Source organism: Cyprinus carpio, chromosome A13 (assembly GCF_018340385.1).
Source record: "Cyprinus carpio isolate SPL01 chromosome A13, ASM1834038v1, whole genome shotgun sequence".
Taxonomy (NCBI): Eukaryota; Metazoa; Chordata; class Actinopteri; order Cypriniformes; family Cyprinidae; genus Cyprinus; species Cyprinus carpio.
Genome location: NC_056584.1, coordinates 8,178,386 through 8,206,345, shown reverse-complemented (window position 1 = coordinate 8,206,345; position 27,960 = coordinate 8,178,386). Strand labels below are relative to the sequence as shown.

General features: G+C 36.3%; 1 protein-coding gene across 1 annotated transcript; it reads right to left on the bottom strand.

The window, feature by feature from the left end:
• Window positions 1–199: 199 nt before the first annotated feature.
• LOC109104279 (MAP/microtubule affinity-regulating kinase 3-like) lies at window positions 200–27,707 on the bottom strand. The gene is made up of 20 exons (XM_042768585.1): window positions 27,566–27,707; window positions 26,678–27,380; window positions 24,544–24,735; window positions 23,669–23,722; window positions 18,051–18,099; window positions 15,547–15,612; window positions 15,356–15,426; window positions 13,847–13,896; window positions 13,470–13,713; window positions 13,274–13,393; window positions 9,977–10,076; window positions 7,346–7,458; window positions 7,109–7,259; window positions 6,730–6,932; window positions 6,281–6,384; window positions 5,857–6,096; window positions 5,628–5,654; window positions 5,284–5,285; window positions 2,384–2,426; window positions 200–1,391 (listed from the first exon to the last, which is right to left on the bottom strand). The coding sequence occupies exons 2-20, from the start codon at window positions 26,729–26,731 to the stop codon at window positions 1,034–1,036; spliced, it is 2,241 nt and encodes a 746-aa protein (XP_042624519.1). The 5' UTR covers window positions 26,732–27,380; window positions 27,566–27,707; the 3' UTR covers window positions 200–1,033.
• Between the last annotated feature and the right edge of the window lie 253 nt (window positions 27,708–27,960).

Sequence of the window (27,960 nt, the reverse complement as noted above, 5' to 3'; positions counted from 1 at the left end):
TTCACAATATTGCTGTTTTTACTGTATTTTTTTTTCATAAAATAAATGCAGCTTTGGTGAACACAAGACTTCAAAAAAATACTAAAGTCGTACCCACCCCAAGCTTTGAACCACCTACCAGTTTCTCTGTATAAAGCTCTCCAAGTTGTTGAGTCAGGAAAAAAAAAACGGATTAGATGAAAAAGAGGCAATACAAATGTTGAGATCATTTTGTAGCTGTATTCGATCTCTGCAATGAACACTGTGACAAGTTACAGATAGTTTAATGGAATCTGTGGTGAGTCTTATGTGTGAAAGATTACAAGACGCCCTCTTGGTTTCAGAGAACTCCAACAAATCAGTATGAAAATGTGTACTTGCCACATAAAGTACATTATTTACACAAAAAATACATTTGAGTGGGCAAAAGTGAAATAAATTATAAAACATCAAAATGTTGCTCTTAATAACATTCAAACAGTGAAACTGAGCTCAAATCAGGTTTACTGCAGCCGCTTTCACAGACGAGCACCCTCGATACATAGAGGTGCAGAGCGAATTTTCAAAAAGCAACTCAAGATCCGGGCGAAACCCTTTACACAAGAGCCGCCCAAAACACGCAATACTTTAAACCACCACACAATAGTGCCTGTTAAAAAGCTAAAACAAAGTCTAGTGTCTAGTGTCCATTTCCTGAATGATCAGCCTCAACTCATCCGTCTGAAATGATGCCGGTGGCAATGAGTTCCTCTGAGCATTCTCAGAGCATCATACAATCGTAACACTGAAAGGTTCTTTTTACAGCATTTACCGACTTGCACGATAATACGATAACTGTGACCAATGTTACGAAATTATTGCTTTAAGCAATGTTAAAGTATATACATTTTTCAAATACATGTAAGTGAGTGGTTTATCGAGAGGAAAAAAAAAAAAAAAAAAAAAAAAAAAAAAACATTAGGAAACTGCTACTTTATGATTGTACAGCTTAATTTGTTTATATTGAAATGAACCATTTCATAAATTCCTCTATGTAGTTAGATTAAAGATATATTCATAGCTTGAGTTCACCTGCAACTTTGGAAGCAATGTTCTTAAAAGCGATGGAGTTGCCAGATATCCTCTTAAAACGGACACCATTAAGTGAGAGCCGGGGCAGTTTGCAAACCTCCATCTCCCACTGGACGAAGCTGTCGTTGTGGCTGTCCCCGTGGGCACAGAGAAGCAGAAAGCATTCGCGCTGCTGGTAACTGCAGCTGTTGGCGTCCAGTACTTTGCGGATCTCATTTATGATGTCGGCTGGCTCCATGGTGCTGGTGGTGTTCATACTCCAGGTGAAACGGAGAGAGCGGGGTTTCCCGTCTTTTCCATCTTTCCCTTCATCTTTCTGCTGATCCCCAGATACATGGCGACTGCGAGACGGAGCGGGACAGGAGTGGAAAGAGAGAAAGGCAAGGTTAAGGCAACAGATGGAGAATATTGAGGTTATTTATTCACTAAGACTTGATCACAAAGATAGTAACGAATCATTGCAGCAGCAGCATGCTTGGGTTATCATCACACATGGGAATTAATGCCAATCAGATGCATAGCAGACTAGGGCATGCACACAAGCAACTCACTTCTAATGCCATAAAATATGAAATAGGGCTCGGTGATAGAGTTAGATAAAAAAAAAAAAAATAGGCCTGTTATTATTTTCAATATACTGTACACTAAAAGTTTGGGATTGATAATATTTTTTTCCAATCAAAAAAAAAAAATATATATATATTTTATGCTCACTAAGTCAGCATCTATTTGATTACAAATACAATAAAAACAGTAAAATTGTGAAATATTACAATTTAAAATGATTTAATATTATTAAATACTAATATATTTTAATATGTAATTTATTCCTGTGATACAAAGCTGAATTTTCAGTAGCATTACTCAAGTGTTGATGCTAGATTTTTATTTATTTTATTTATTTATTTTTTGTTGATGAAAATAAAGTTCAAAAGAACAGTATTTATTTGCAATAGAAATATTTGGTAACATTTTAAATGCCACTAAATCTAATGCATCCTTGCTAAATAAAAATATTATAATTTTTTTTATTAAAAAAAAAAAAAAAAATTACTGACTCTAAACTTTGTGTTACTTAATTTCAAATAACCAGCTGTAAATACTCAATATTTAACATCACCCAGCCCTAACGTAAATGGAAGGGAAAAAAAGCACATCACTCAAACATTCAACATGAATAAAGCAGACTAACGGTCCTCGAGCTGTACACACTACACTAACACACACTCTGATCTCTCACACAGTACAAGACAGAAAATATAGACGTCCACATCACACGAAAATAATCAACCAGGAGAGGAAATAAGGGTTTCCACAGTCACTGACACCTCACCTTGAGCCCTCAAATCTCCCGCTTCTCTCAAACTCGGTTGAGACTTTTATTGTTTATTTGTTGGAAGGTTAGCGAGCACAATGGAGCAAAAAAGGAATGGACAGAGAGAGAAAAGGAAATCATTTTTAGTCATTTTAGAGCAAATCACTCACTACACACACAATGAGATAGATAGAGAGAGAGACTGAATGAGAGAGCAAAAAAAAGACAAAGAGGTAAGCAAAAAGTTAACCCCCACAAAGACTTGGTGTCATCAGTTTGCTGGATCAGACAAACACAAAAACAACTTATACGAGACTCTTACGATCAACTTAGACACCTGAATATGTACGGTAGTTTGTCACCATGCACTCATTTGAACTGCCATGCTGCTTCCTTCAAAGAACAACGTACATCTAGAAGTTCACTGAAAGAGTGCATCACGGGTAAAAGCCTATTCTGAGCGCTGGATGCTGACATCAGACGCATATACAGATATAGAGGATGTGTCTATACATAAAGTATATACTGTGCTCTTCACATGCGAGAGGGTGCGTGTCATAGTGTGATAACGGAGAAGCCTTCTGCTCTCCATTAAACACAATGTGAAGTTGTAGCTGTTGTTTGTGCATTTAAACGAGCCCTTACTCTAGACACTCTTCATCTGCGACACTCTACAACTGCCTATAGCCAGAGCTGCTGAATCTGGAAGAAAAGAGCAGTTCAAAGCCGACAAAAAGAAAGAAATTAAACTGGTGGACGCAGATAAAACAAATAGCCATTACAGAGCCACATGTTTAGAGACAGGGTTCCCACTCTTTCTGACCAAATTTACAGGAATCATCCAAATTCACTAATGATGACTGATTCAGACTCATTCGACTAATGACTCATTTAGTCCCATTTATGAATCAGTTGTAGGATGTGTTCAAATCAATATGGCATTTTTTGGCCTAAAAGAGATCATATATTATGTGTTCATATATCAATATGGCATTAATTTCTAGAATTTTTTATTTTATTATAGCCTAAAATATATGTAAACACACATTTTTTAATATAAGATATATATCTATATATCCCTATATATATATATATGCAAATATTTAATGATTTATTTATTTATTTATTTACAAAAATTAAATTAATTATAAACAAACTTACATAACTCACCAACATCAACTTCAATAAAACCATCAGTATATATCTATATATATATATATATATATATCTATCATATATATATATATATATATATATATATATATATATATACACACACATATATATAATAATATAATTTTTAAAAATACACACACACACACACACTTCCAGTCCTGAAAAATACAATTTTAAAATTTCCTGTTATTTCCATGTTTTTCATGGCCGTGGGAACCCCGTAGTGTGGTGGAAAGGGAAGAGGCTGGAGGAGAGGGGGATGATAAAGAAAGAGGAAGACTGTAAACGAGTGGAGCGCAGACTTACTAAGAGTCTTTGCCGCAGGGTTGGAGGGGACTGTGAGGGTGGGGGCCACAGAGGGGGCAGCCGGCCCTGATTTGACGGCAGATTGCCGTTTGCTCGGGTCAAGAGTGACCCTGAGGGAGGAAGGCAGACGGAGAAAGAGAAAGAGATAAAGGGAGGGAAGGGAGGAAGAGAAGGAAACACAGGGGAAGAGAGGGACAGATTGAGACAGTTTCAACATTAATAGAGCATTTCGTACTGTCAGAGGTTTATTGATCTGTTCACAAATCTGATGACGTGAAGGTGACTCCTGAAGCTCGTTCAACATGAGAGTCTGCTGCAGCTTTACTTCAAACCCTGCCTACGAGCCACAACAGACTCCTCCCACCAAAAACCCTTCTTTAGGACGTGCCCATATCCTCTTATGGCCCCCAGAGTGCATCAACTATATTTATACATTATATTACAGTACAGTTCAAAGGTTTAGGGTTTGTAAGGATGCATTGAATTGATAAAAAGTGACAGTAAAGCCATTTTCAAATGTTACAAAAGATTTCCATTTCAGATAAACAGTTCTTTTGAACCTTCTATTTAAAGAATCTGAAATATTATATATAGCAGCGCTACTGTTTTCAGCATTGATAATAATAATAATAATAAGTGTTTTCTGAGCACCAAATCATCATATTAGAATGATTTCTGAAGAATCATGTGACACTGAAGACTGGAGTAATGAGGCTGAAAATACAGCTTTACCATCAAAGAAATTATTTACATTTCAAAATATATTAATGTAAATAATAAACAGTTATTTTAAATTGTAATAATATTTCACAATATTACTGTTTTTACTGTAATTTTGATCAAATAAATGCAGCCTTGGTGAACAAATAAGACTTCTTTCAAAAACATAAAAAAAAAATCGTAATTATTCCTCATTTTTAAACATTTCGGTGTTAAATAAATCTGTTAAAACCGACATGGACCATAAACCTGAAGAGAGATCCACCAATCAGAGATGAACCAAATCACTTTTGCCAAAGAAACAAAAACTGAGCTCAGTAGTAGCCACTTGCTAACGATGCATTAAGTGACTTATTTAAGTCTCCCTACAGTCTCAAACTAAGTAAATATTTTGCTACAACCTTCAAAAACATTGTATTTTATACTCAGCACTTAAAAACTGCAGATTTGATTTCTGCATTCATTTTAGATTTGATGGGATGAGTAGTTTATTCTTTCATAAACTAAGTACATACACAGTCTTGTACCTTTGGTCACTGGCTCCTAGAACCAGAAGACCTTAATATTTTTTTTAACCACCAGATGGCAGTGTGGGTCCATTAGGTCTAAACCACCATTAACCACTAGCAGGAGAATTTTCTATTTTAAATCATTTCATAACATCAGTTTATCATTCCAAATGATATAACGCTATTGCAGATGAATGCTAAACTGACCTCTCTACACACTGTTCAGTTGTGAAAATAACCGAAGCCCTTGTGGAATCAGTTGAATGATTCAAATGAAGTGATTTTGTAATGCCAGATTAAGTCATACACATTGTTTTGCACAATCAGCTTGTGTCATGCAAACATTTTGATTAGTAGCAATCGGTTAAAGAACGGTAGATTGATTTGATCTGATCACACTAGGATGCAGGCAGTGTTTTAAAGCATGCTGTAATCAACCACTGAGAGAGCATTAAAATCCGAATCACTGCAATCAAATCACTACAGGTTAGTGCGTCAGCCCCCGGACTCCTCTCATTACGTTAAAGACAGATTTACACTCAATGTCCTACCTTTTGGAAAACCTGAATGACATATTTCTACAACACAAGAATGAAAAAAAAAAAAAAAGTATAGACGTTACAAAGATGGACAAAATAAACCATTTCTAACGACCCCTTAGGAAAAAATACAAATAAATGGAGGAAGAGGTCAGGAAACAGGAAGGAAGAGTCAGGCCTGAATCGTATGCCAGTGGCACTGTAAAAATCGATGCGTTTATGTACGTGAATGTGCGTTTACCTGCGCGTGAGTTTGGAGGTCAGCTTGGTGAGCAGGTTGTTGGCATTACCGCGGCTGCGCGGCTGCGTAGGCGAGGCGGGTGGGCCGTTGTAGGTGGCCATGCGACGGTCTTTCAGCTGTCCGTGGAAGGTGCTGCGGCTCGCCGAGCCTCGTGGGAAACGCGTTTTATCAGGTGTGGCAGCAGTGCTGATGCTGTGAGTGGAGGCACCCGGGTCCCGAGAGCCAGGAGACAACGTCACACTACAGACAGACACAAAGTCAGGCTTGATTTCACTAACAAACTGCATAAACACCTGTTAAATATTAGGGTACAAAGTTTCAAAAAAGGCCTGCACACTATAAAGATGAAAAAGACATTAAGTAGCCCACATGTTAAGGCAAATATTAAGTACATCAATCAAGACACAGGAAGGGCAAACTGTACCTGTTCTCTTTCCCATTAGGAATGACAGAGAGGCGGTCTGTGTTGTTTCTCTCAGTGCACACGTACGTGTTCCTCCTTGAGATGCCTCCCGATCCAGAGTTATTCTGTGACAAGAGGAAAACTCCATCATCATGGGAACTGCCCTTCAAAAGTTAATGTCTCTTGTGCTCACCAAGGCTGCACATACATACATACATACATGCATACATGCATTACATACATACATGCATACATGCATTACATACATACATACATGCATTACATACATACATGCATTACATACATACATGCATGCATACATGCATTACATACATACATACATACATACATACATACATGCATGCATACATACATGCATTACATACATACATACATACATGCATGCATTACATACATATCGTCAGTATTCACACTGTAGAAAATGAGAGAAACAGCTAGGGTGAACTCACATTAGGTGTGATGGAGTTTCCTCTCTTCCGGTCAGGTATGTCTGTTTTGTTGGGGTTGTTGGCGTTACCCAGGAGTGGGCTGGTGGGGCTGTGAGTGGGCGGCTTACGTGCTGTGACCCCGCCTTCCTGCTTGACGTCACCGTCGGCTGTGACAGGAACCGCCCTCTTGGAGTTACTCAACGCCGAGTTAGCGACCACACCAACTGTGAAAGAGACATTTGGGAGATTTTCTCAGCCAATAGTCATATAAGTGATTAATTTAACTAGTTAATAGGCATATCATGTAATGAAGTAGATGAGAATTTTTAACCAATTGATGCAATCTATGCACATTTTGGATCCAAAAAGCTAATGTTTGATCATGTAAGGAGAAAGTCACCTTGATCGCTATGGCGTCTGGATTTTTTGGATTCACTGGAGGAGACGCTTCTTTGGACCTTCAGGTGTGATGGTGACTGGCCGTTCATCTCACTGGTGGGTCTGGTCTTCGCCACGGAGAGATTACTATTGGAGCTGGATTCACTGACCTCCTACAAACACACAAAATCAGCAAGTCACATTTGTAGTATAGACCGTAACATCAGTTGTAAGTAACCACTTTTCATTAGCAGCTCACCTCACTGGTCTTCCTCCCCAGCAGCAGGTATACGGCTGTGATCTCGTCATAGTTCATTTTGGACAAAGACTCTTGGATCTTCTCTCTGGAGAAGCCCATTCCTACAATCACATCTGACACACACGAAGAATTCAAATCAGTTTTAGAGTCTCCTTCCACATTAGGTCTTTACACAGTATGTTTTTTGTTACTATTACTACTATTATTGCTCATACTTAGGTTCAGGGTTTATGGGAGCATACAAGTAATCCCAAACTATTTGTAGCAAGAACATGAATGATATCTACAATGAGGGCTGCTGTCTACCAAATCAGACACTAACGCAAGACTATCGCATCCAAGTCTTTTAGAGATTCAGGATAATTAAACACACAACATGTTAGCATAATCGTAGCACACATCACCCCCTCAGTTGCTATGCAGACACTATAAACCAGTAGGTCGATACCCAGAGACAAATCCAGTTTATTTGTAAGAATGTTACTGAGTCATCCGTACCTCCTCCTACACATGCTAACAATACACAGATCCATCCTGTAGCCACCCATTCACTGTTACTTAAAAGAGAATGTGCTGTACCTTCCGTTTTCAACTGAAATAGCATTTGTTAGGTAACACTTTACAACAAGGATCTGTACAATAAGATTAGTTACTGCAATGGCTAACATGCACACGATTTGATAACAAACTAATACTGGATAATGGTGATTACATGCACTACCACTCAAACATATAAGTCAGTATGATTTGTTGTTTTTATTTTTTAAAATACTATTCAGCAAGGATGCTTTAAATTAATCAAAAGCAACAGTAAAAAGACATTTTACAGACTTCTAAAGATTTCTATGTTTCACACATTGATAATAATAAGAAATGTTTCTTAAAAACCAACTCGGCATATAAGAGTGACAGAAAGACTGGAGTAATGAATGCTGAAAATTCAGCTTTGCGTCACAGAAATAAATTACATTTTAATATATATTCAAACCGTAATTTCAAATATATCCTTTGAACTAGTAAAACATTTTTAACATTACATAAAAAAATTATTAGTTAATGGAAAATGAACAAATATAATTAATGAATAATAATATATTTATGAAATCACATTACCCTTAATTCATAAATGCTGTAAAATTAACAATAAAAAGGTGTTTGTTAGTTCATAATAACTAATGCATTAACTATTGCAGTAGCACTTGACTGTCCTGTTCTGCATTTACATATGAGCTTATAGTACATAGAATAAATGGTAAAGAACTAGAACTATTCGTGAACCTATCCTTAAGCCATGTAGTTACCTTAAATTACTCCGTACAGTAAATAAATTACACATACTGTAAAATAAATTGCAACCACTAATGTTAATAAATTGAATCTTACTGTAAAGTGTCAATTATTTATTTATTTTTCAAAGAACATTTATTGCTTGATATTGCAAACTGGTGTTTCTTACCATATTGTTTTAATGCATAATCTTAATTATGAACACACTGGTTTGTAGTGCAAACAGTTTTATCGTTTACCGCACATGTTCTTCTCGTTATTTCTCTACAGCTTCTAATGAATGGGGTGTTTTGCAAGTTCACAGAAAACAGCTTACTTAAACTGAGACGGGAATTGTTTGTTATTCATTTTGGATAAAAGAATCTGTCAAAAGCATAAATGTAACAATGCAAGGAGCCAGTATTTTATGAAAGCAAAAGTCGAGAAGCTTAAACAGAAGAATACAACTAAATAAACAACAAAAAAAAAACTGGATGCTTAGGAGTTTCCAAGAGGGCATCTGCATGTTGAGGCCATGGATGTAGTGAAGAAGAGCCAGTCGGATGTTGTGTGATGGAAAGCTCTCTCTATTAATGCATGTTCCAGACTGAAACTAGATGGAAAGATATATTTCATGAGCCTGAATTAAGCCTTCTCCTTTCACTCAGATCTGACTTTAATGGGCTCAAGGGAATCCACATGTTGGTTGACTTAAGTGCTTTCCTTCAAAGAGCCATAGCTCCTCTCCATACACACATACACAAGAGCCTCTGTGGGCTGCCAGCCTCCAGCATGCTCCTCTCAACGTGAGGCTTCTCTCAAAGTGGGGGCGGGAGGCTAGACGAGCACAGTCACCATGTATTCTCGCTTCCACGTTCAAGTGTTCTTGTTCCTGCCGTTTCCTCAATAAGTAACCAGGTGTGCGCTCATGTGTATGTGTGGTTATGCTGGCAGGCGTATATACGCAGCTGCGGATCGCTTGCAGATAAGCATGCAAAGCTGGGGTGCACCGCATCGCCTCGTGCTCCTGCGAGCTACCGTACTGGGAGTCATGTGAACATATCACATTGCTACACGGGAGAACCTCGCAGAGAGAGAGAGCGAGCGAGAGAGGGAGGGAGGAGTAGACATCTGAGAAGCCAGCTGCTGGGTATTACGCAATACCGCACACTAACAAGCTCTCACTCTTTTCACAAAATCAAATATACAAATATAAATTTCCCTCAGCTTGCTCTAATAGAAGGTGGCTCCGAAGTTGATTATGCTTTCAGAGCAGTGTAGTTTCAGATGTCGGCCTCTGGCTCAAGGAAGGGTTTGAGTTAATCACCACCAAACTGCTTTCAGAGCAGTGTAGTTTCCTCTTACCTATTCTCTTCTGGTCAGAGATGTCGGCCTCTGGCTCAAGGAAGGGTTTGAGTTCATCATCATCAAAGCCAGCATTGATCCAGCGTTCCTTCATGATTTGCTAAAGGAGAAAGATCGGAAACCATCACCTCCAGCCTGAGACCATTTCTAGAGCTGGGCAATATAGCTAGAAATTTCTCAATATTTTTATCTTATATTTTAGTTTAGCTTATTGGATTACAATAGTAAAAAAAAAAATAATAAAAAAAAAAAAATAAAAAAAAAAAAAAATCAATAACTGAACAGATTAATATTTAAAAAAAAATGTATTACCATTAAAAAAAAAATAAAAAAAAAATAAATCTAGATATATATATAAAACACACACACACACACACCACACACACACACACACACACACACACACACACACACACACACACATATATATATATATATATATCTCATATCTATCTATATATTAGGGGTTGCATGACTACTGATTTCTGCTAGTCGTAAAAAATACTCGAGTTACTTGACTACTCGTGGTTCATGCTACTGTAAATGAATAGACATGAAATAGTTTTTATCAATAAACGTTTATTAATTAACTAATTAATTAACAACCTAATGCAACAATTACATAACATACGTTAACTGTCAGAACTCTATAATTATGACATCACATTTTAATTTTCATGTAACCAGTATTTGTATCTGTAACAGTCACAAAATTATTAGTATCTGTTTTTAGGATAAAACCAGGTGTCGTACAGTTACTTGATAAGACCGTTATGACAATCTTTTTTCCCCCGTAGTTATCACTGAACAAATATGCTACGTTAAAGTAAAATAATTATTAATTTCTAAAAATAAATTAATCATATAAGCAGAGACGTCATGACAAACGTTTAGTGATCATTTGAACACGACTGAATGAATTCAAGGCGCACATTTTCATTACGCAGAATTCTCTAAGGCTGCATTTACACTGCAGGTCTTGATGCCCAAATCCGATTTTCTGACTATATCCGATTTTTTTGACGACCTGCTGGACTTACACATCTGTTAAAAAGTGACCGTATCCGATTTTTGCATTTACACTATACACTGCTGAAACTACCCAAATGTAGATGTTCTGACCCGGAAAAAGGAAGTAAAACAGCACGAAATTCAATGGATGCAGATGCAAATAAAATTATACAGTGTTTTGCTTTCCACAATATTTTGAAAAGGGTCAACAAAAAAAAAAACAAATCAACAAAAACAGGTCGTACGGCGGAGGAGAAAAAAGCGCTGTAAACCGTGCCTCCCATATCTCGTGAAATGTCTTCAAAGACGGATTTATTTCTGTAACAACCCTGCATTTTTGTCTGCACTGTCTCTTCGCCCCAAAGACTTAAAACACATGAAACCTCCGCATTGCTCCACTGTGTGTATTCTTCTTCCTCCATCGCGCCTATAATAAGTCATTTGATCTTAGTTGGTGGTCTCCACCTGAGTAACGTCACTTTTTTAATGACGTACGACTCGCATTACTGGGGAACATCCGATTTGTCTGCTTAAATGGCACACGCAAATGCCACGTATCCCAGATTCATATCCGATTTATTACCACATATGAAATGAGGGGCCTGAATCCGATCTGAGAAAATCGGAATCCATGCGGTTTTTTCCTGCTTACACGGTCACCGGTCATATCCGATCTGTGCCACATGAGCAGAAAAAATCGGAATTGGGCCACTTGAACCATGCAGTGTAAATGGGGCCTAAGCGACTCTTTTTGAACTTACTAAACAAATGTGCGTGTGCCACGCAAACCAGCAAAAGATAAAGAAGCAAACATAGAAAATCTATCTGCATCCAAGTTGATTATTAGCCTACTTTTAAGAGAGAGGACTGGTTTGGTTTTTGAGAGACTGAGGCGCGCAACGCGGCTGTTTGGTGAGCGCGCTGTTTATTCCATTCATTCATGTATTATTTCGTAGCCTACGGTTTAAATCATTGCCTTTTAAATATATACAAATAATAGACCGTGTATGATGTATTATTAAAAGTGATAATACTCTCGCCAAGCTCTGATTTCTGAGAGATGCACGGAGAGGCAACATGCAGTGTTTGATTGGTGCTTTTTCGTTCATAAAGTTTATATTCATTCACTTCACACACTCATTATTGCGTGACTTTAGAGGTCTGTGTATAATATTGCGCTGATCCCCTGGCTCAACTGTTATCTATCAAACAGCAGACTGTGCCAGCTTCAGCCGAATATTCAGGCAGAATTATTCCTTATGCGTTATTCGTTTTTGAAGCCATTATCCGTGCCATTTCGAATAAGGTATTCGGCTTCGGGCACACCCCTAATTATTAAATTACAACATAGAGAAAGTAAAAAAAAACAACAACAACCAACAATATAATAACCACAAAATTCGCTTTAGGAACAAACTGTGCATGCATTATGGTTAATGCATGCTTGAGTAGTTGATTGTTTCCGACAGCGCTGACTAGTGGTTAAACTAGTCAATCACTCAACTAGTCTATGTAACCCCTACTATATATATATATATATATATATATATATATATATCTATATCTATATATATACCATATATACATATATACATATATACATATATACATACACATATATATACACACACACACACACATACATATATAAAATGTTTTTGAAAGCCTTTTATGCTTACAAGGTTGCATTTATTTGATCAAAGTACATACTATTGTGAAATATTATTACAATTTATATTTTAAAATTATATTTATTCCTGTAATGGCAAATTCTCATTATAAATGACTGATATTTGAAATATCATTATATTTGTCTTTACTGTAACCTTTAACAATTAAATGTATCCAAGCTGAATAAAAGTATTAATTTCCTCAAAATAAAATAAATTACTGACCCCAAACTTTTTAATGGTAGTGAAACCAAAAAAAAAAAAAAAAAGAAGAAGATTAAAGTAAAATACCGTTTAAAAATTCAATAAATGAACAAGAATATTTTATAAATCTGTTATATGACACCATTATAACTTGTATATAACAAACAATTAACAGATGAAAAACACCTCATTTTCACTGAATATTTCTGTGCTATCACTGCTTAATTTTATATTGGTATAAATATATAAATATTGAATTTATCACTCAGCTCAGTCTTTAGTACAAAACATGTGCTATGAAAAATGTCTGACATGCTCTATTAAAAGATAAAAAAAGGGAAGGCACAACCAAACAGAAAAGAGGTGAAGACTGACAGATAGACAGAAGATGGATAGAGACAGAGAGACTAACCTCTAACGTTCCTCTTTTGGTTGGGTTCAAGACCAGGAATCTCTTGAGAAGATTCTCACAATCAGTGGACATGTAAAAAGGGATCCTATATTTACCACGTAACACACGTTCACGCAGTTCCTGTGGAAAACACACAGCGGTAAGTATACAGTGACACACACAAACACATGTAAACATCAATAAAGTGAAGATGAACCTTGAGATTCTGTCCATCGAAGGGCAGTGAGCCGCTGACCAGCGTATAGAGTATGACGCCCAAACTCCACACGTCCACCTCCGGCCCGTCGTACTTCTTCCCCTGAAAGAGCTCGGGGGCAGCGTAAGGGGGGCTGCCGCAGAACGTGTCCAGCTTATTTCCCACCATGAACTCATTACTGAAGCCAAAGTCAGCTATCTTAATGTTCATATCAGCATCTAGCAGCAGGTTTTCAGCCTGGAGAAACACACACATCACTTTTAGCTTCTTTTCATCTTGTTTGTATTTTCCACACATTACAACAACAATACAAAAACACCTGTCATAACACTTTTTTAACAAAACTAGAAAAAAACTATAAAAACAACAACAACAACTCACCTTCAACAATGTGTTTTTGGTGACAATACTGCACAGCTGACACAATCTGTACAAAACAAGCACATAAGGATTGAGATCGCTGAATATATCAATTCAATCAGTTGTTTAAATGTTATTTAAACAACTAATAACCTTATTAAAACATTTTTTGATAAGCAGGTAAAACATTAAAAAAATGACAATCTTGCAGAAAGATCTTCAAATGTCAAAAAAAGGCTTCAAGGTGATGCCATTTTTTATATTAATTTTTTAAATGTGCAGAGAAGACCTGATTTTTAGGTTGATTTCGATGGTGAGTAAATTACAATTTTCATAACGTTTTTATTATAAAGTACAATTCAAAATTTTGGGGCAAGTAAGAATTTTAAAAAGAAATTACTTTTATTCAGCAAGGACATATTAAATTGACAGTAAAGAATTTACAATAAAAAAAAATATATATATATATATTAGAATGACAGACTGATTTCTGAAGGATCATGTGACACTAGAGACTGGAGTAATGATGCTGAAAATACAACTTTGCATCTCAGGAATAAAGTACATTTTAAAATACATAAAAATAGAATAGAGTTCCCTTGAATTCTAAAAATATTTTACAATATTAATGTTTTATTGTATTTTTGATCAATTAAATGCAGTCTTGGTGAGCAGAAGAAACTTATTTCAAACAGATTAAAATTCACCAACTCTAAACTTTTCTGTGCATTGATACATTTTCATTGTTTTTCTAGTGCACTTGCACCACTGCTGCTAACCCCCCCACCCCCAAAAATAAATAGAATTTACACACTTCTACACACTAACCTAAATCGACCATTTGTACATTATTTTATTATATATATATTATTATATATATATATATATATATATATTATATATATATATATATATATATATATATATATATATATATATATCAATCAACGTGGAAACTTTGACACTTGCATCCAATCAGTCATAATGACACATAGATATTACTAAATAAATTTCAGAAAAAGGACATTGGTCCAGGACAAGCTTGTCATGCGTTGTCGACTCACATTAATAGCTTTTTTCCAAAATCCAATGGTTTGCATTGATTGTCTCTTCTGTTTCACAGAATTGGCCGGACTCAACCCTGCTGATAATGACTAACCGCTCTATCCCCAGTTAAAGTATGACGCAACACTAAGAGCAACAAACACGCTCTAAGTGCAGAGAATACAGCACAGTTGAACACAACATTACTTTTACTGCATTCCTACTTAATGTCAGTGTCTTCTGTCTCTCCACATTTTAGTGCAGTGACATTATTGAGCAACCTCACATAACCTACTGGTGTTAAAGGGCTCTTGTCAGATTTAATTTAATAAAAGTCAAGACGTGGGTTTAGTGGGCTGGGGTCGTTACTGGACACAACGGGCTTAGATGAGGCTGATGAACTCATTTAAACTCACACCGAGTAGAAAACTAATCACAGTGTGTGTCTAACATGTCAACAGAAGACAGTAAGAGAACTGCACCTGTCTAAATTTAGCTCTGGCCTCTTTCTCTTTCATCCTCCCATGAGCCACTAGATAGTCAAACACCTCACCTGCATGAGACACAGAGCACAGATGTCAGAGATAAACACTCAGGAAAGACAAGGAGGCAAAATGAAGCTCTCTCTCTCTCACACACACACACACACACAAACACACACACACACACTTACCTCCGCTGGCATATTCCATCACAAGAAACAGTGTTTTCTCAGTCTCTATCACCTCAAACAGCTTGACTATAAAGAGAGAGACAGGCAATTATAGACAAGAGAGAAATTAAAAACACAAAGGTAAAGAAAAAAGAAGTTTCTTTAAGGTCAAATCAGGTACAGATCTTAAGATATTTAAGACTGTCTAATGCTAAATTATTGGTGTTTAAAGAGAAGAAAAAAAAAAAAAAATAAAATAAAAAACACCTGTATATACATATATATGCTAATACATATAAATTTCTATATACACACACTCAATATTATAAATAGACAGATAGTATGCAATTTTATTTCATCTACAGTTACACTGGTTATTATGATTGCCTGGTTATTTAACAGTGGTTTGATTGATGATTATGATTATAATTACGATTTAAACACTGTTGTTATTGTTATCTAAACTAGACAAAATGTAAACTGTAACTACTAAAACTATAAAAACCTATTTTGTCAATTAAAATACAACTAAAATATATATGTATATATACATAAGAAAAAAGATTATGAAATCACACTAAGTTAAAGTACTACAATTACTCAAACTGAAAAAAATGTATTTAAGCTAAAAAGATATATAAAAAAACTGATAAATTACTAAAACTACAATTAAAATTATAATAGTATTTAAATAATACTAAAACACTGTGATTTGAATAAATGAATATGGCAATCATTCAGCACCATGGTATACATCAAAACACAATGATAATATCAACTGTTACCCTCACTGTTCACAAAGATTTTTGTAAAAGAGGTTTCATCACCCGCCTCGCTCTCATGAGCTTTATTTTTTCCTTCTCTTTGGAAATCATTTCTTATTTATACATATTCTCCAGTACATTTAAAAGCATGTTCCACATCTTCCCATTTAGTTGAATGTCTGTCTGTGGTGAAACACCATGCAGCTCTCTCTCTCTCTCTCTTCCACCGTCAGTGCGTCTAAATATAGGCTAGTGATAAATAAAGCCCCTCTGTGTGAAGACATGACGACGTGTCTGCCTCTGATAATCATTATTATGTTTGCAAACAGGAACTGACAACAAATGTGGGAGAATCAATTAAACTAAAAAGAGGAACATTATCTAAGCCACTATGTATGGGCTATTGTACCAGTTCAAAGGGAGGGGGGGTGTAGAAACAAGTCCATGTGTGTGTTTCAGTGTTATTTTGGTATCATTTACAGTACAGGTCAAAAGTTTGGAAACATTACTATTTTTAATGTTTTTGAAAGAAGTTTCTTCTGCTCATCAAGCCTGCATTTATTTGATCAAAAATACAGAAAAAACAGTAATATTGTGAAATATTATTACAACTTAAAATAATAGTTTTCTATTTGAATATACTTAAAAAAAAAAAAATTATTCCTGTGATGCAAAGCTGAATTTTCAGCATCATTACTCCAGCCTTCAGTGTCACATGTAACATCCAGTCTATCACATGATCATTTAGAAATCATTCTAATATTCTGATTTATTATGAGTGTTGGAAACAGTTCTGCTGTCTAATATATTTGATGAATAAAAGGTTCAAAAGAACTACATTTATTAAAAAAAAAAAAAAAAAAATTCTAATAATATATATTCTAATAATATATTTTCTTTACTATCACTTTTTTTAGTCAATTTAACACAACCTTGCTGAATAAAAAGTATTGATTTTATTTAAAAAAAAAAAAAAAAAAAAAAAAAAGACTGACCCCAAATTACTGACCAGTAGAGTATATTGTTATTACAAAATATTTATATTTTAAAAACATAGCTTCTTTTTTTTATTTTTTTTACTTTTTATTCATCAAAGTATCCTAAAAAAGTATCACATGTTCTGAAAAAATATTAAGCAGCAGAACTGTCTCCAACTTTGATAATGAATCATCATATTAGAATGATTTCTAAAGGATCATGTGATAATGATCCTAAAAATTCAGCTTTGCATCACAGAAATAAATGATAATTTAAAGTATAATAAATTTAAAAACAATTATTTTAAATTGTAATAATATATCACAATATTAAATTTTTCTGTATGTTCTGATCAAATAAATGCAGGCTTGATGAGCAGAAGAGACTTCTTTCAAAAACATTAAAAATAGTAATGTTTCCAAACTTTTGACCTGTACTGTATATATTATTATAGTTAATACAATAACTATAATAAAAATAATAATACTACATTGAATTAGTTTTTATTCTTAAGTTTTCTTTTTAAAATTTTAGTTTGAGCCATTTTTATTATTTTATTTCTATTTAGTTTTAATTTATTTTACTTCAGTTTTAGTAATTTAAGTCCTTCAACTTATTTTTTATTTTATTCCAGTTAATGGCCAAATGAAACATTTTTAATTTTCATTTACTTTTTCACCTAATATCAATATTTTCATTAATACAATTTCAGTGTTTTTTTTTTTTTTTTCAGAAAACGTATTTAGTTAACAACACTGGTTGTGTGCATATAAACATGCTTACCAATATTTGGGTGGTTTAAATTCTTCATGATTGTGACTTCTCTGGAAAGCTGTTGAAGAGGAGATCATAATTAATTGTAATCAACATGTCACAATGAATTGTGAAACAAAAAGCTTAGCACCATCTTTCAGCATTACCGTGAAACAGGAAGCTAAATACAGCTGGACTGTGTCATTGTCATAGTGAACAGAGTGCTTCCTTTTCAGTGGAAACTAGTGTTAAGTGCTATTCATTATTGATCTCTAAAAAAAAGGCTGAATGGTCCCCTCTCAATGAAATGGAAGAGTCATGCATCTTTAATAGCGCTATAGTAAGCAGACTGTGTTCCTGAGCTGTTAGCACGTACAGCTTTCCACGTCGCGCTCTCACAAGTGTAGCTGTAGCTTCGGAGACGGTGTGAAAGACGCGGTGAGATTTTGGACCGCAGGGAAACACTTTCAGTACATCATAAACCCAATCCAATTCTCACCACACTTCATTCTGTGAGTTACAGTATACTCCACTCATAACCTTTCAACTATCAAACACTGAGGCCACTGCAGAACTCATATATTCAAGAACAACATGTACATTTCAGATATCTCTTTTTATCATTCCATAAATCAGAAAATACTGTCAACTGACAGAAAAACAATGTTTTAAGAAATAAAACGTTAGGGAAATTATATATGAACAGACTCCTCTGTAAAAATCTTCAGAATATATAAAAAACTGTAAAGTTTGGTGAATGCAAGTGGAGATTTCTGGCTCAGTGCATGAGGAAAAACTCATTTTGTATTGATTGTAACTGAAATCAACAGATGCAAATAGATAAAGTGTAATAAAATACACACTTAAATGTGTATGTTGGATGTTTTATAGTCTAAAAGAACACTCAAAAATTCACCAGTGCATTAAAAAGTGTATTGTTCAATACAAGTTCAGCTTTAATAACAGGGAAAATAATCCTGATGCATCCATTCATTCTGAAAAAAAAAAAAAAAATTATGCAGATGTCATTGTTACAGTAATATTTTCAATAGATGTCTATAGGTCAAGATATGCCCAAGGACGAGGAACAAGACACCCAAAAAAAATTTTGTACGAGGACTTAGACTCCCAGTTAAATGTTTGAGGTCAGTAAATTATTATTATTATTCCGAAGAAAAACATATTTTTATTCAGCAAGGATGCATTAAATTGATTACAAGTGACCGTAAAGATATTTATAATGTTACAAAAGATTTATTTTTCAAATAAATGCTGTTTCTTTAAACTTCCGATTCAAAGAAAATTCAGCTTTGCCAACACAGCGAGAAAAATACATTTCAAAATATATTAAAAATTATTGTAATAATACTTCACAATATTATTGTTTTTCTGATCAAATATATTCTTTTAAAATCTTACCGACCCCAAACTTTTGAATGATGTGCATATGTACAAAGCCACACAGGGTTTCAATGAACATTATTTTGCTAACTACAAGTACATTGCCAGCAAAATGATTGTGAAAATATCATAAATATTCAATATCAGCCCTAATACTCAGTACATGCAAGTAATATTTTCAAAGCCAAGGAGGAGAGAGAAAGATAGGACGGGAAAACATTCCAAGATGCAAATCAATAGTGAATTGTCTCTGTACTATCAGCCTAAAAGTTTGGTGAAGCACAGAGGTCTGGAAAAGGCCAGATAAGACTCTGTGTCTATTGATTTATAACACATGACTCAAACGATGCCATCCTGTTCTTACTCGGGAGTTTGTTATTAGGCAGAAGCACTGTCAAAATGTCTGAATCAATCAACTCCTCATCAAAGACATTCAGATCCGTTGATTAAGACAAGATTAAGATAAAAAAAGGAGAATCACAAAAGCCACACATAAAGGGGGTCAAAAACTTCATCATTTTACATGATAACCTTGCTTTCATGTCATTTTTTTTATATTCAAGTTTCAAATTAATTTCTGATTTTTTTTTTCACATAATTGTCTGTTTTTCAAAAGATTTTCTTCTTTCTCTCTCAGCTCTCACTCTCTCTCTCTATCTCTGGTGCACCATCTTAACGCCTCTGTGATGACTAAAAAACACCAGTCCACAGCAGAACATCTCACTTCAGCCGAGGGACCAGACCTAGTGTGGAGCTCAAACGCCCACGCACTATTACACAACCTCCAACTCACAACAACACACATGCACAATCATGCTAGAGTCGCACAACCTGGAAACTCCTAAAAACATCATTTGCTTTGCTGTTGAAGCAGTGGAGCTGCATGCCGTGAAGACAGAAACATTCCTAAGACTGTTCCTTAGATATAATTTACACTCACCTTCACGCTATTCAGAAACAGTGCTGATATTAACTAACTCTATTGTTTTCTGTAATCTGAAAATAAAGCTGAAATCAAAATAAAATAATATGTTTTAGTACTAAAATAACTAAAACAAATTGAAAATAAAAGTTAAATTAAAAAACGAATACAAAAATAAAAACAACAATAGCTTAAACGTAACAAAACTACTAAAACTTCAGCTACAATAAAAATGAAAACTGAAAAGATAAAACAAAGATAATAAATACTACACTGTATAAATAATGCTAAACTTTTAATTTTTTCCCTCCTCACATATTTTTTTTTTTTTTAAACACTGCAAAACTATAAAAGTCTGTAGGTGGCTATGTACAAAAAGGCTTCAATTATATTACTATTTATTTATTTGGAGTGTTTACAGTAATATTATTGCGTTTATACAAAAATACCACTATTATACTTTTTCTCATTTATGTTTTTGAACCCACCGTTGACTAAGATGAAACTGACTGGACTGGTATTAAATAACATTGTGTCAACTCTGACTCTTCTGAGTTTTGAAGTCTCCATCTGTCTCTGTACAGGTGTTATTTACAGCCATCATGACCAGGGTTGCCAGGTTTTCACAAGAAAACCCACCCAATTTCTACCCAAAACTAGCCCTATCGCGTTTCAAGGGGGTCCCCAGTTAAAAATCGCGTTCGGGGGGTAAAATACACATTTTTTGGTGGGGTTCCCCTGCTAAACTTCACATTCCAGGGAACAAATATCATGTTAATGGAGTCGCTTCAACCCGTGGACATGAAAAACAACACGCGGCAACAGTGTTAAAGTAGCCCAATTCTGCGGGAAAACCCCGGACTTGGCAACACTGATCATGACTGTTATCATCACATGATTTTCCTGCAGCTCTAGATTCATTAATCACATTAAATTTTCATGTTTAGTTTTAAAACAACTTGGAAGCAAATCCGAGACATCCTTGGCTCAAATAACCAACTAAAAAGAAAAACAACCTTTCTTTACCAAACCCTCCCAAAAATTAGCCAATGAGGTTATTTTAAAGAGTCAATTTAAAAGAAAAACAACCTTTCTTTCCCAAATCCTTTGAATGTAGTGTCAAAATTTTATGTTAAAAAAAAAAAAAATTCATCATTAGCACATAATACACACCATAAGGAGAAAATGAAAGCAATGCTGATAATTAGAGCAAAAACACAGAAAGCCCAAAGAGGCCTGATTGGGCCGCTCTCTCATTATTGCGGTGCGTGAGTCACAGCCGTGTGTTGGCTGACGACCAGCAGGCCACAGAGAGAGGATAGACTCTGAATCCCAATCAATGGTGCTGTGGAAAAACTAATGGTGGCTGCGGCGAGCAGCTTCCAGCTAAAATTAGAGACGCGACCTCGGCTTGCATATCTCTGAGCGAGCGCTGATTAGCATTATCATTTGAATTCTTCTGATCATCCCATGCCCACATCTCTCCCGGCCTTTCATTTCACATTTATCACTCATATGTAAACCTTCTACTCCTCTCCTTCGGACTGTCATCAGGATGTTTGTGTCTTTGCCTGTTCTGCTCTTTATCTCCCAGCTCATACCATTTTGAGGTCCCTCCAGTCAGCCACTTCACTGTTGGCCCAACCAAATGTCCATCTGTCCTTCCACCTCATATCCTCCTCCTCTCTCCATCTTGGCTGTTGTGAAGACTGACTGTGAACTCCAAACTGTTCACCATAACACTGTCATAACCGGCCGTGAAAAGCAACAAATGATGGGACATTATGCTGATTGGTTTTTATTTCTCTCTTGTTGCACTGGGTAATCACATTTATACTACTATCCCAGAATTCCTACTAAAAGAGCATCATTATTTACCATTGCTCAGCGAAACTGAGCGACTGGGAATTTCATGTGATGCCGAAAGATTTCCCAAAGCAGATTTAGCTTAGGATTCAACTGGACACTGAATTCACCACACTGACCAACAGAAAGCTGCTTGGTTCGAACCTGACTTCTGTGTCACAGACAACTGAGCTTTTTTGCTCATAATTTTGCTAATGTGATCGCACCTTTATAGTGAATCATTTCCAGTTCCTTAACGACTTATAATATTTTACTTAATAAATTTAGCATGCACATTTAGCATGCACATTTTAAGTTTGACAACGACTTACGATTCGGAGAGAAAGTAGAGAGCTACTCCAGTCCAAACTGATTCAAACATATCTCTTGAGACTGATTCACAAGACCTAAAGAAATAGCTCATAAGAATCACTAGTTTATGAATCAGACTCCACTGGTCAACTCTACGCCTGCTGTTGCACACAATCAGCAACAACAATCAAACAAACAAAAAAACTAAACCGCTAATTCAGCACCACAGAGCATTATAGCATGGTTTCTACATCATATAAATGGAGGAATGCAGATATTACATGGAGTTTTGTCATTGTTTACTGATGCACTTGAACCAATGAGGTTTGGTCTCACATAAGCAAGTACAATTGAGATTCTGTTTGCCTTATTTCAACATGCAATCAATGTTTATATGTGAATACAAGACTAAATTAAATCTGTTCATCACAATTCAAATGTACTACTAAAAATATCTCTACAAAAACTTTTAAAATTAAGAAAAACAATCTTTACAACTTTTACAAAATTAACAAAAAAAATAGACAAAAATGATGAGAGAATAGACTCATGAGAGAACACCTATAGAATGCAAGTTGTCTGTGCTATATTAACTGCATTTGCTCTCTCTAAATTCCCACACAGCTTTGTACACATAGATATAAACACAAGGTTGCAAATGCGCAGGTGTGCAGGCTGTTCTCAGTGGAGAGCGGCTTGAGTGCCTGCAGTAGGTGGGCAGAGTATTGCAGCAAAGCTGGTGTACTTCAGTGTCTGAGCTCAGAGTGTGAAGGTTACTGCTGGAGGAGCTTCTGTTTGAATAGACTCATAATGATGGGTGACTGAGAACACCAGCTGAAAGGTTATTCCATACTACACAAGCCTTTGGTAAACGCACTGGATAGCACAGAAGATCAGCGCTGCAGTCAGCGTTCAGTTTAAAAACCTGAGCTGACTGCCAGCATTACCTATGAATCAGTATGGAACTGCACCGCTGCCAAACACAAAACCAACCAAGTAGCCAATATGCAATACCACACAGACAATAACAACTCCCCCAGAGTCATGAGCAAACAGAGAATGTGAACTTCCTGTAGTTAAATGACACCAGCAGCTCAGAATCATGACACAGTTTTTACATTTAATACGCACAACACATGCACATTTTAGTATTAAATGTGAACCTCACCTTTTGAAGGCTTGTTGGATTTAGTTGGGTTTTATCAATAATTTTTATTGCCACCTGAGAAAGAAAAAAAAAAACATTGTTAGTTGAATTTTACACAATTTGAGGAAACCTGGCATCCTAAAATATTATTCAATTATATACACTACTGTTAAAAAGTTTGGGGTTGGTAAGATTTTATTTATTTGATAAAATAATAAATAGCTGTTTCTTAATTTAATATTTTTTTAAATGTAATTTATTCATGTGAAGGTAAAGCTGTATTTTCAGCATCATTACTCCAGTCTTCAGTGTCACATGATCCGTCAGAAAACATTTTAATATGATGATTCGCTGCTCTATTATCAAATATTTTTGGTGCTGCTCAGTTAATAATAATGGTTTGTATTATCATAAATGCTGAAAACAGTTGTGCTGCTTAATATTTGTATTCAAAACTATAATATTTGTTTTCAGGATTCTTTGATGAATAGATCATAAGAACATAATTTATTTAAAACAGTTATCTTTTGTAACATTATAAAATATCATTGCTGTCACTTTTGATCATTTGAATGCATTCCTGCACTGAAAAAAATAAATAAAAAATTATATATATCTTGCTGGCCCCAAACTTTGGAATGATTGTCCATGTTCAAAAAAACAACAACAACAATAATCTAACATGCATGTGTGTGTAAAAAAAAAAAAGAGAGAGATTTTTCCAAATTACATATATGTATCATTTTAAATTTACCGCACTGCTCAAAATGAGTTTTACAAAGTGCTGTAATTCAAAAAATTCCAAAAAGACACATGAAAGCAATAAAGCTACCGTGTCTGACTCTGGAAAACCCCCATGCCCCACTGTCGGTCAGGAAACACTCCTGACTCCTCACCTCGCTTCCTGTGAGGATATGGCGAGCCAGTTTGACCTTGGCAAAGTTGCCCTTCCCAATGGTTTTTAGAAGCCGGTAATTCCCGATAAGTGGGTGCACATCATCTAATCCCGAGCCAGAATTCCGGTTTCGTCCACTCGCCCTCACAGATCGAGAGGTCACCTCCCCTCGGCCATGGCCATTTGTTGTATGCTGTTAGGAAAACAAACAAACAAAAAAACATGCAAATTACAAACAGTAACAACAAAAATGCACATGGTGCATATTAGAAAAACCAGTCATTATTTACACAAGTATATTTAAACTTTCCAAATTGTAATTTCAGCCATGCTCATTTTATCCCAGATTTAGCCCTCCAGGAATTTACACAATTTCCGCCCAGTCATGTAAAGACCAGACCACTAGAAATCACTAATATTGACTATACCCATGCCTGCACCAGAGAGGTCCATTAGCACAGTCACATACATCCTACAACATATCTTTATTATTGTGCCATTGTCACAAATGATATTACATTATGAGTAATATGCATTTACATTCACCATTTCTTCAAAAATGACTGCCAAAAGTTAAGCAAAACAAGTCAGAAATCAAAAATGATACTTAGACATATATTGTGAATTTATTCTCTTTTTTTTTAATAAGTTCATTCCATTAATACTAACATTTCTCAAGGTCTCTTGTTGTAACCTTGTGAGGGGACCTTTGCGCAACACCAGGCTGCAAATAACACTGAGACTAACAGAGCTGTTGAATTGAGAGGTCGTGAGTGCAACAGGATGACGTTTAGTAAGTCGGTGAGTCTCATGTGGGACTAACACCTCTGTATGTAAGGCTATGCTGACACTGCGCTATACAATGCTCCCACTAAATCCTGCATATTGTCCCTGACGCCCCGACTTGACTGTTTTCCACAAAGCACTGCCGAATACATTTATAAATCCGCCAACAGCCTCAGGCTTGATACAAAATGCAATAAAATGCAAACAGCATTCTTGATTAAAGGTCACTTACGCTTGATGTTGCACGATGCTTCATTTTAGATTGCGATCCTCTCATTTTTGTGCTGGCAAGCTGAATGGCATTGAACCAAACGGCCCTGTCTTTTCTGTGACAAGAACTCATCAATACTCTCCCATCCACCAACACCGATACTGACGAGTTGCATCACTGCTGGAGTCTTTTTGACACCCAGTGCATGTGTGTGTGAGTGAGTGTGTGAGAGAGATTTTGGGGCGGGTGGGGCGGAGCAGATGGGTGACTGATACCTCATTTGACTTTTTTCATAGATGAGCAAGGACTGTGCATTAAAGTGTGTGGATTCTCGTAAGGCATTATAAATATCAATAACTAATAATGTAAATAAATAACCAATATAGAATAACTTCCATGCACTGAAACTTTTAACTAAATATGTAAAGAATTTCAATAAGCACACAATGTTCTCTTTTAATTCAGTATTAAAAATGAGCAACTCATACACATTTGGATTGAATGATAGAACGACAGATAGATAGCTATGCAGTGAACAAGTCAAAGACTGTAACCTAATGCCACATTATTCACAGGCACCTAAGGGGGACCTGCATGAGCGCGCGTGCTCATGTCACCTTCCCTCACTGCTGACGTATGAACAGTAACCTATAGGACAGACTGACGCCAATGCGCAATATCTGCATCCTATCGGCGCATTAAACATGCAAACCCACGCACGGTCACTCACCAGCGTGCAGGACTTTAACTAATCAAGCATATGTTGCACTCATACGCAGAAAAGCAGCCAAATTAGCGATGCCCTGGACCCCATGCGTCACTTCAGCCTGGTGCCCATCTGTCGAAAGACTGGCACAATACTCCTAATCCACTTAAAGCACCCGGTCAGCTCATAAAACACGATATGGGATGCGACACTGCACTTAATTCTGGATGAAGATCAGCTGAATGGTTTAAGACGGCAGCATCGTTTATTAATCGCTGTCTAGGTAGACAGCTCTCCAGGGTTTGATACACGGCCGTACATTGCGACGCGACAAGATCTAAATAACACACTCATAAGAGATAAATCAACACAGGATCGAGTCAGTTATAACTGATTATTAATCAAATACTTAATCATAAACAAGCCACTTACATGTTCAGCCTTGCGCTCGTTGACGGTGGGCAGCGGGGCTCTTGTTGTTGACATTGTGTTGATGGAGAGATGATTTCCCGGAATTACGATTCAAGCAGCAGTTTTTGCGGTGCAACGAAGGGGAAAATATATATCTGACAGATTGCACGCTTGGTCAAAAGCATTGGTTTACTTCTACAGCTGGTAAAACAAAACTTGTTAAAAGTTTGGGAGAAATAGTCCGGTCGCTCGCTGACGTTACTGCGTTTAATTACCGATTGCAATAGATGCCAAAATAGCGAATGAGACTGGCTAACTCGTGCACTGTTAAAAACATAATACTTTCAGGCCTGGCGTCGCTGTCTGCTTCATATTTCGGATGTCCAGCTCAAGTAAGAATAGAGAAAATTGCACTTCACGGGGCCTCCGAGGCGATCTCCCCCAAAGATAATCCGCGCATCGAACGATCCTTGGACTGTCCGGTACATTCAGAGGTCACGGCAGAGAGCGGGGGGTCACAGGCGTCGGGGCCGCGGGGAGGACGCGCTTCTTGACGGATCCATTCCACTCGAACAGCCGCGTCTGGTGCCTCTCGTTCAAAGCGAGATCCAAGATGTCTGCCCAACAGCGCAGGAGTTTCGAGCCGAGCCCCGAGAGAGACACAGGAAGTGAGGAAACAGACGGATCCCTGTGTTCATTGGAGAGCGCCGCATCCCTCAGGCAGCTGTGGGTGTTCATATGGAAAAAAGGGGAAAACTTCGTCATACCGTAACAACTGAGACACACCCTGTTCAATTGAGGTGCAGTTTTACCATATATGGTTTGTCCGTTATGTCAAGGAAGACAATGAGCTTTATTTAAATGTGCACCTTTGAGAAATGTCAGTAAAAATATTGTACACTGACTCACCTGAGAAACAAGCCTCCAGTTCTGTTGTACATGGAGCGGGTCGCCCCCCTGTGGAGATCTCAGGACACAAAATACTCTAGCCACAACCCAGAAGTACGTCTGAACAAAACAAGCAAACCTAGCGAACAATAGTTTCCCATATTAATATCAAGGAATAATTCCTCGTAATATCAGAATTGGCTTTTAATGCCACGTATGTTCTCTCTCTCTCTCTCTCTCTCTCTCTCACACACACACACACACACGCACACACATATACGCACGCACACACACACACACACACACACACACACACACACACACACACACACACACACACAGGATGGATTTATCTTGGTTACAGAAACTTCCAGTGCACATAAATAAAACGAAACTATAAGTAAAAAATAAAACAG

Excerpts from the sequence above, each read along its gene's own strand:
- LOC109104279 (XM_042768585.1), bottom strand. The coding sequence starts at position 26,731 with ATGTCAACAACAAGAGCCCCGCTGCCCACCGTCAACGAGCGCAAGGCT. Across the intron at positions 23,723-24,543 it reads ATATCCTCACAGGAAGCGAG|GTGGCAATAAAAATTATTGA; the intron begins GTGAGGAGTCAG and ends TTTCTTTCTCAG. Across the intron at positions 7,260-7,345 it reads TGGGGAGGAAGACCAGTGAG|GAGGTCAGTGAATCCAGCTC; the intron begins GTGAGCTGCTAA and ends GTGTGTTTGTAG.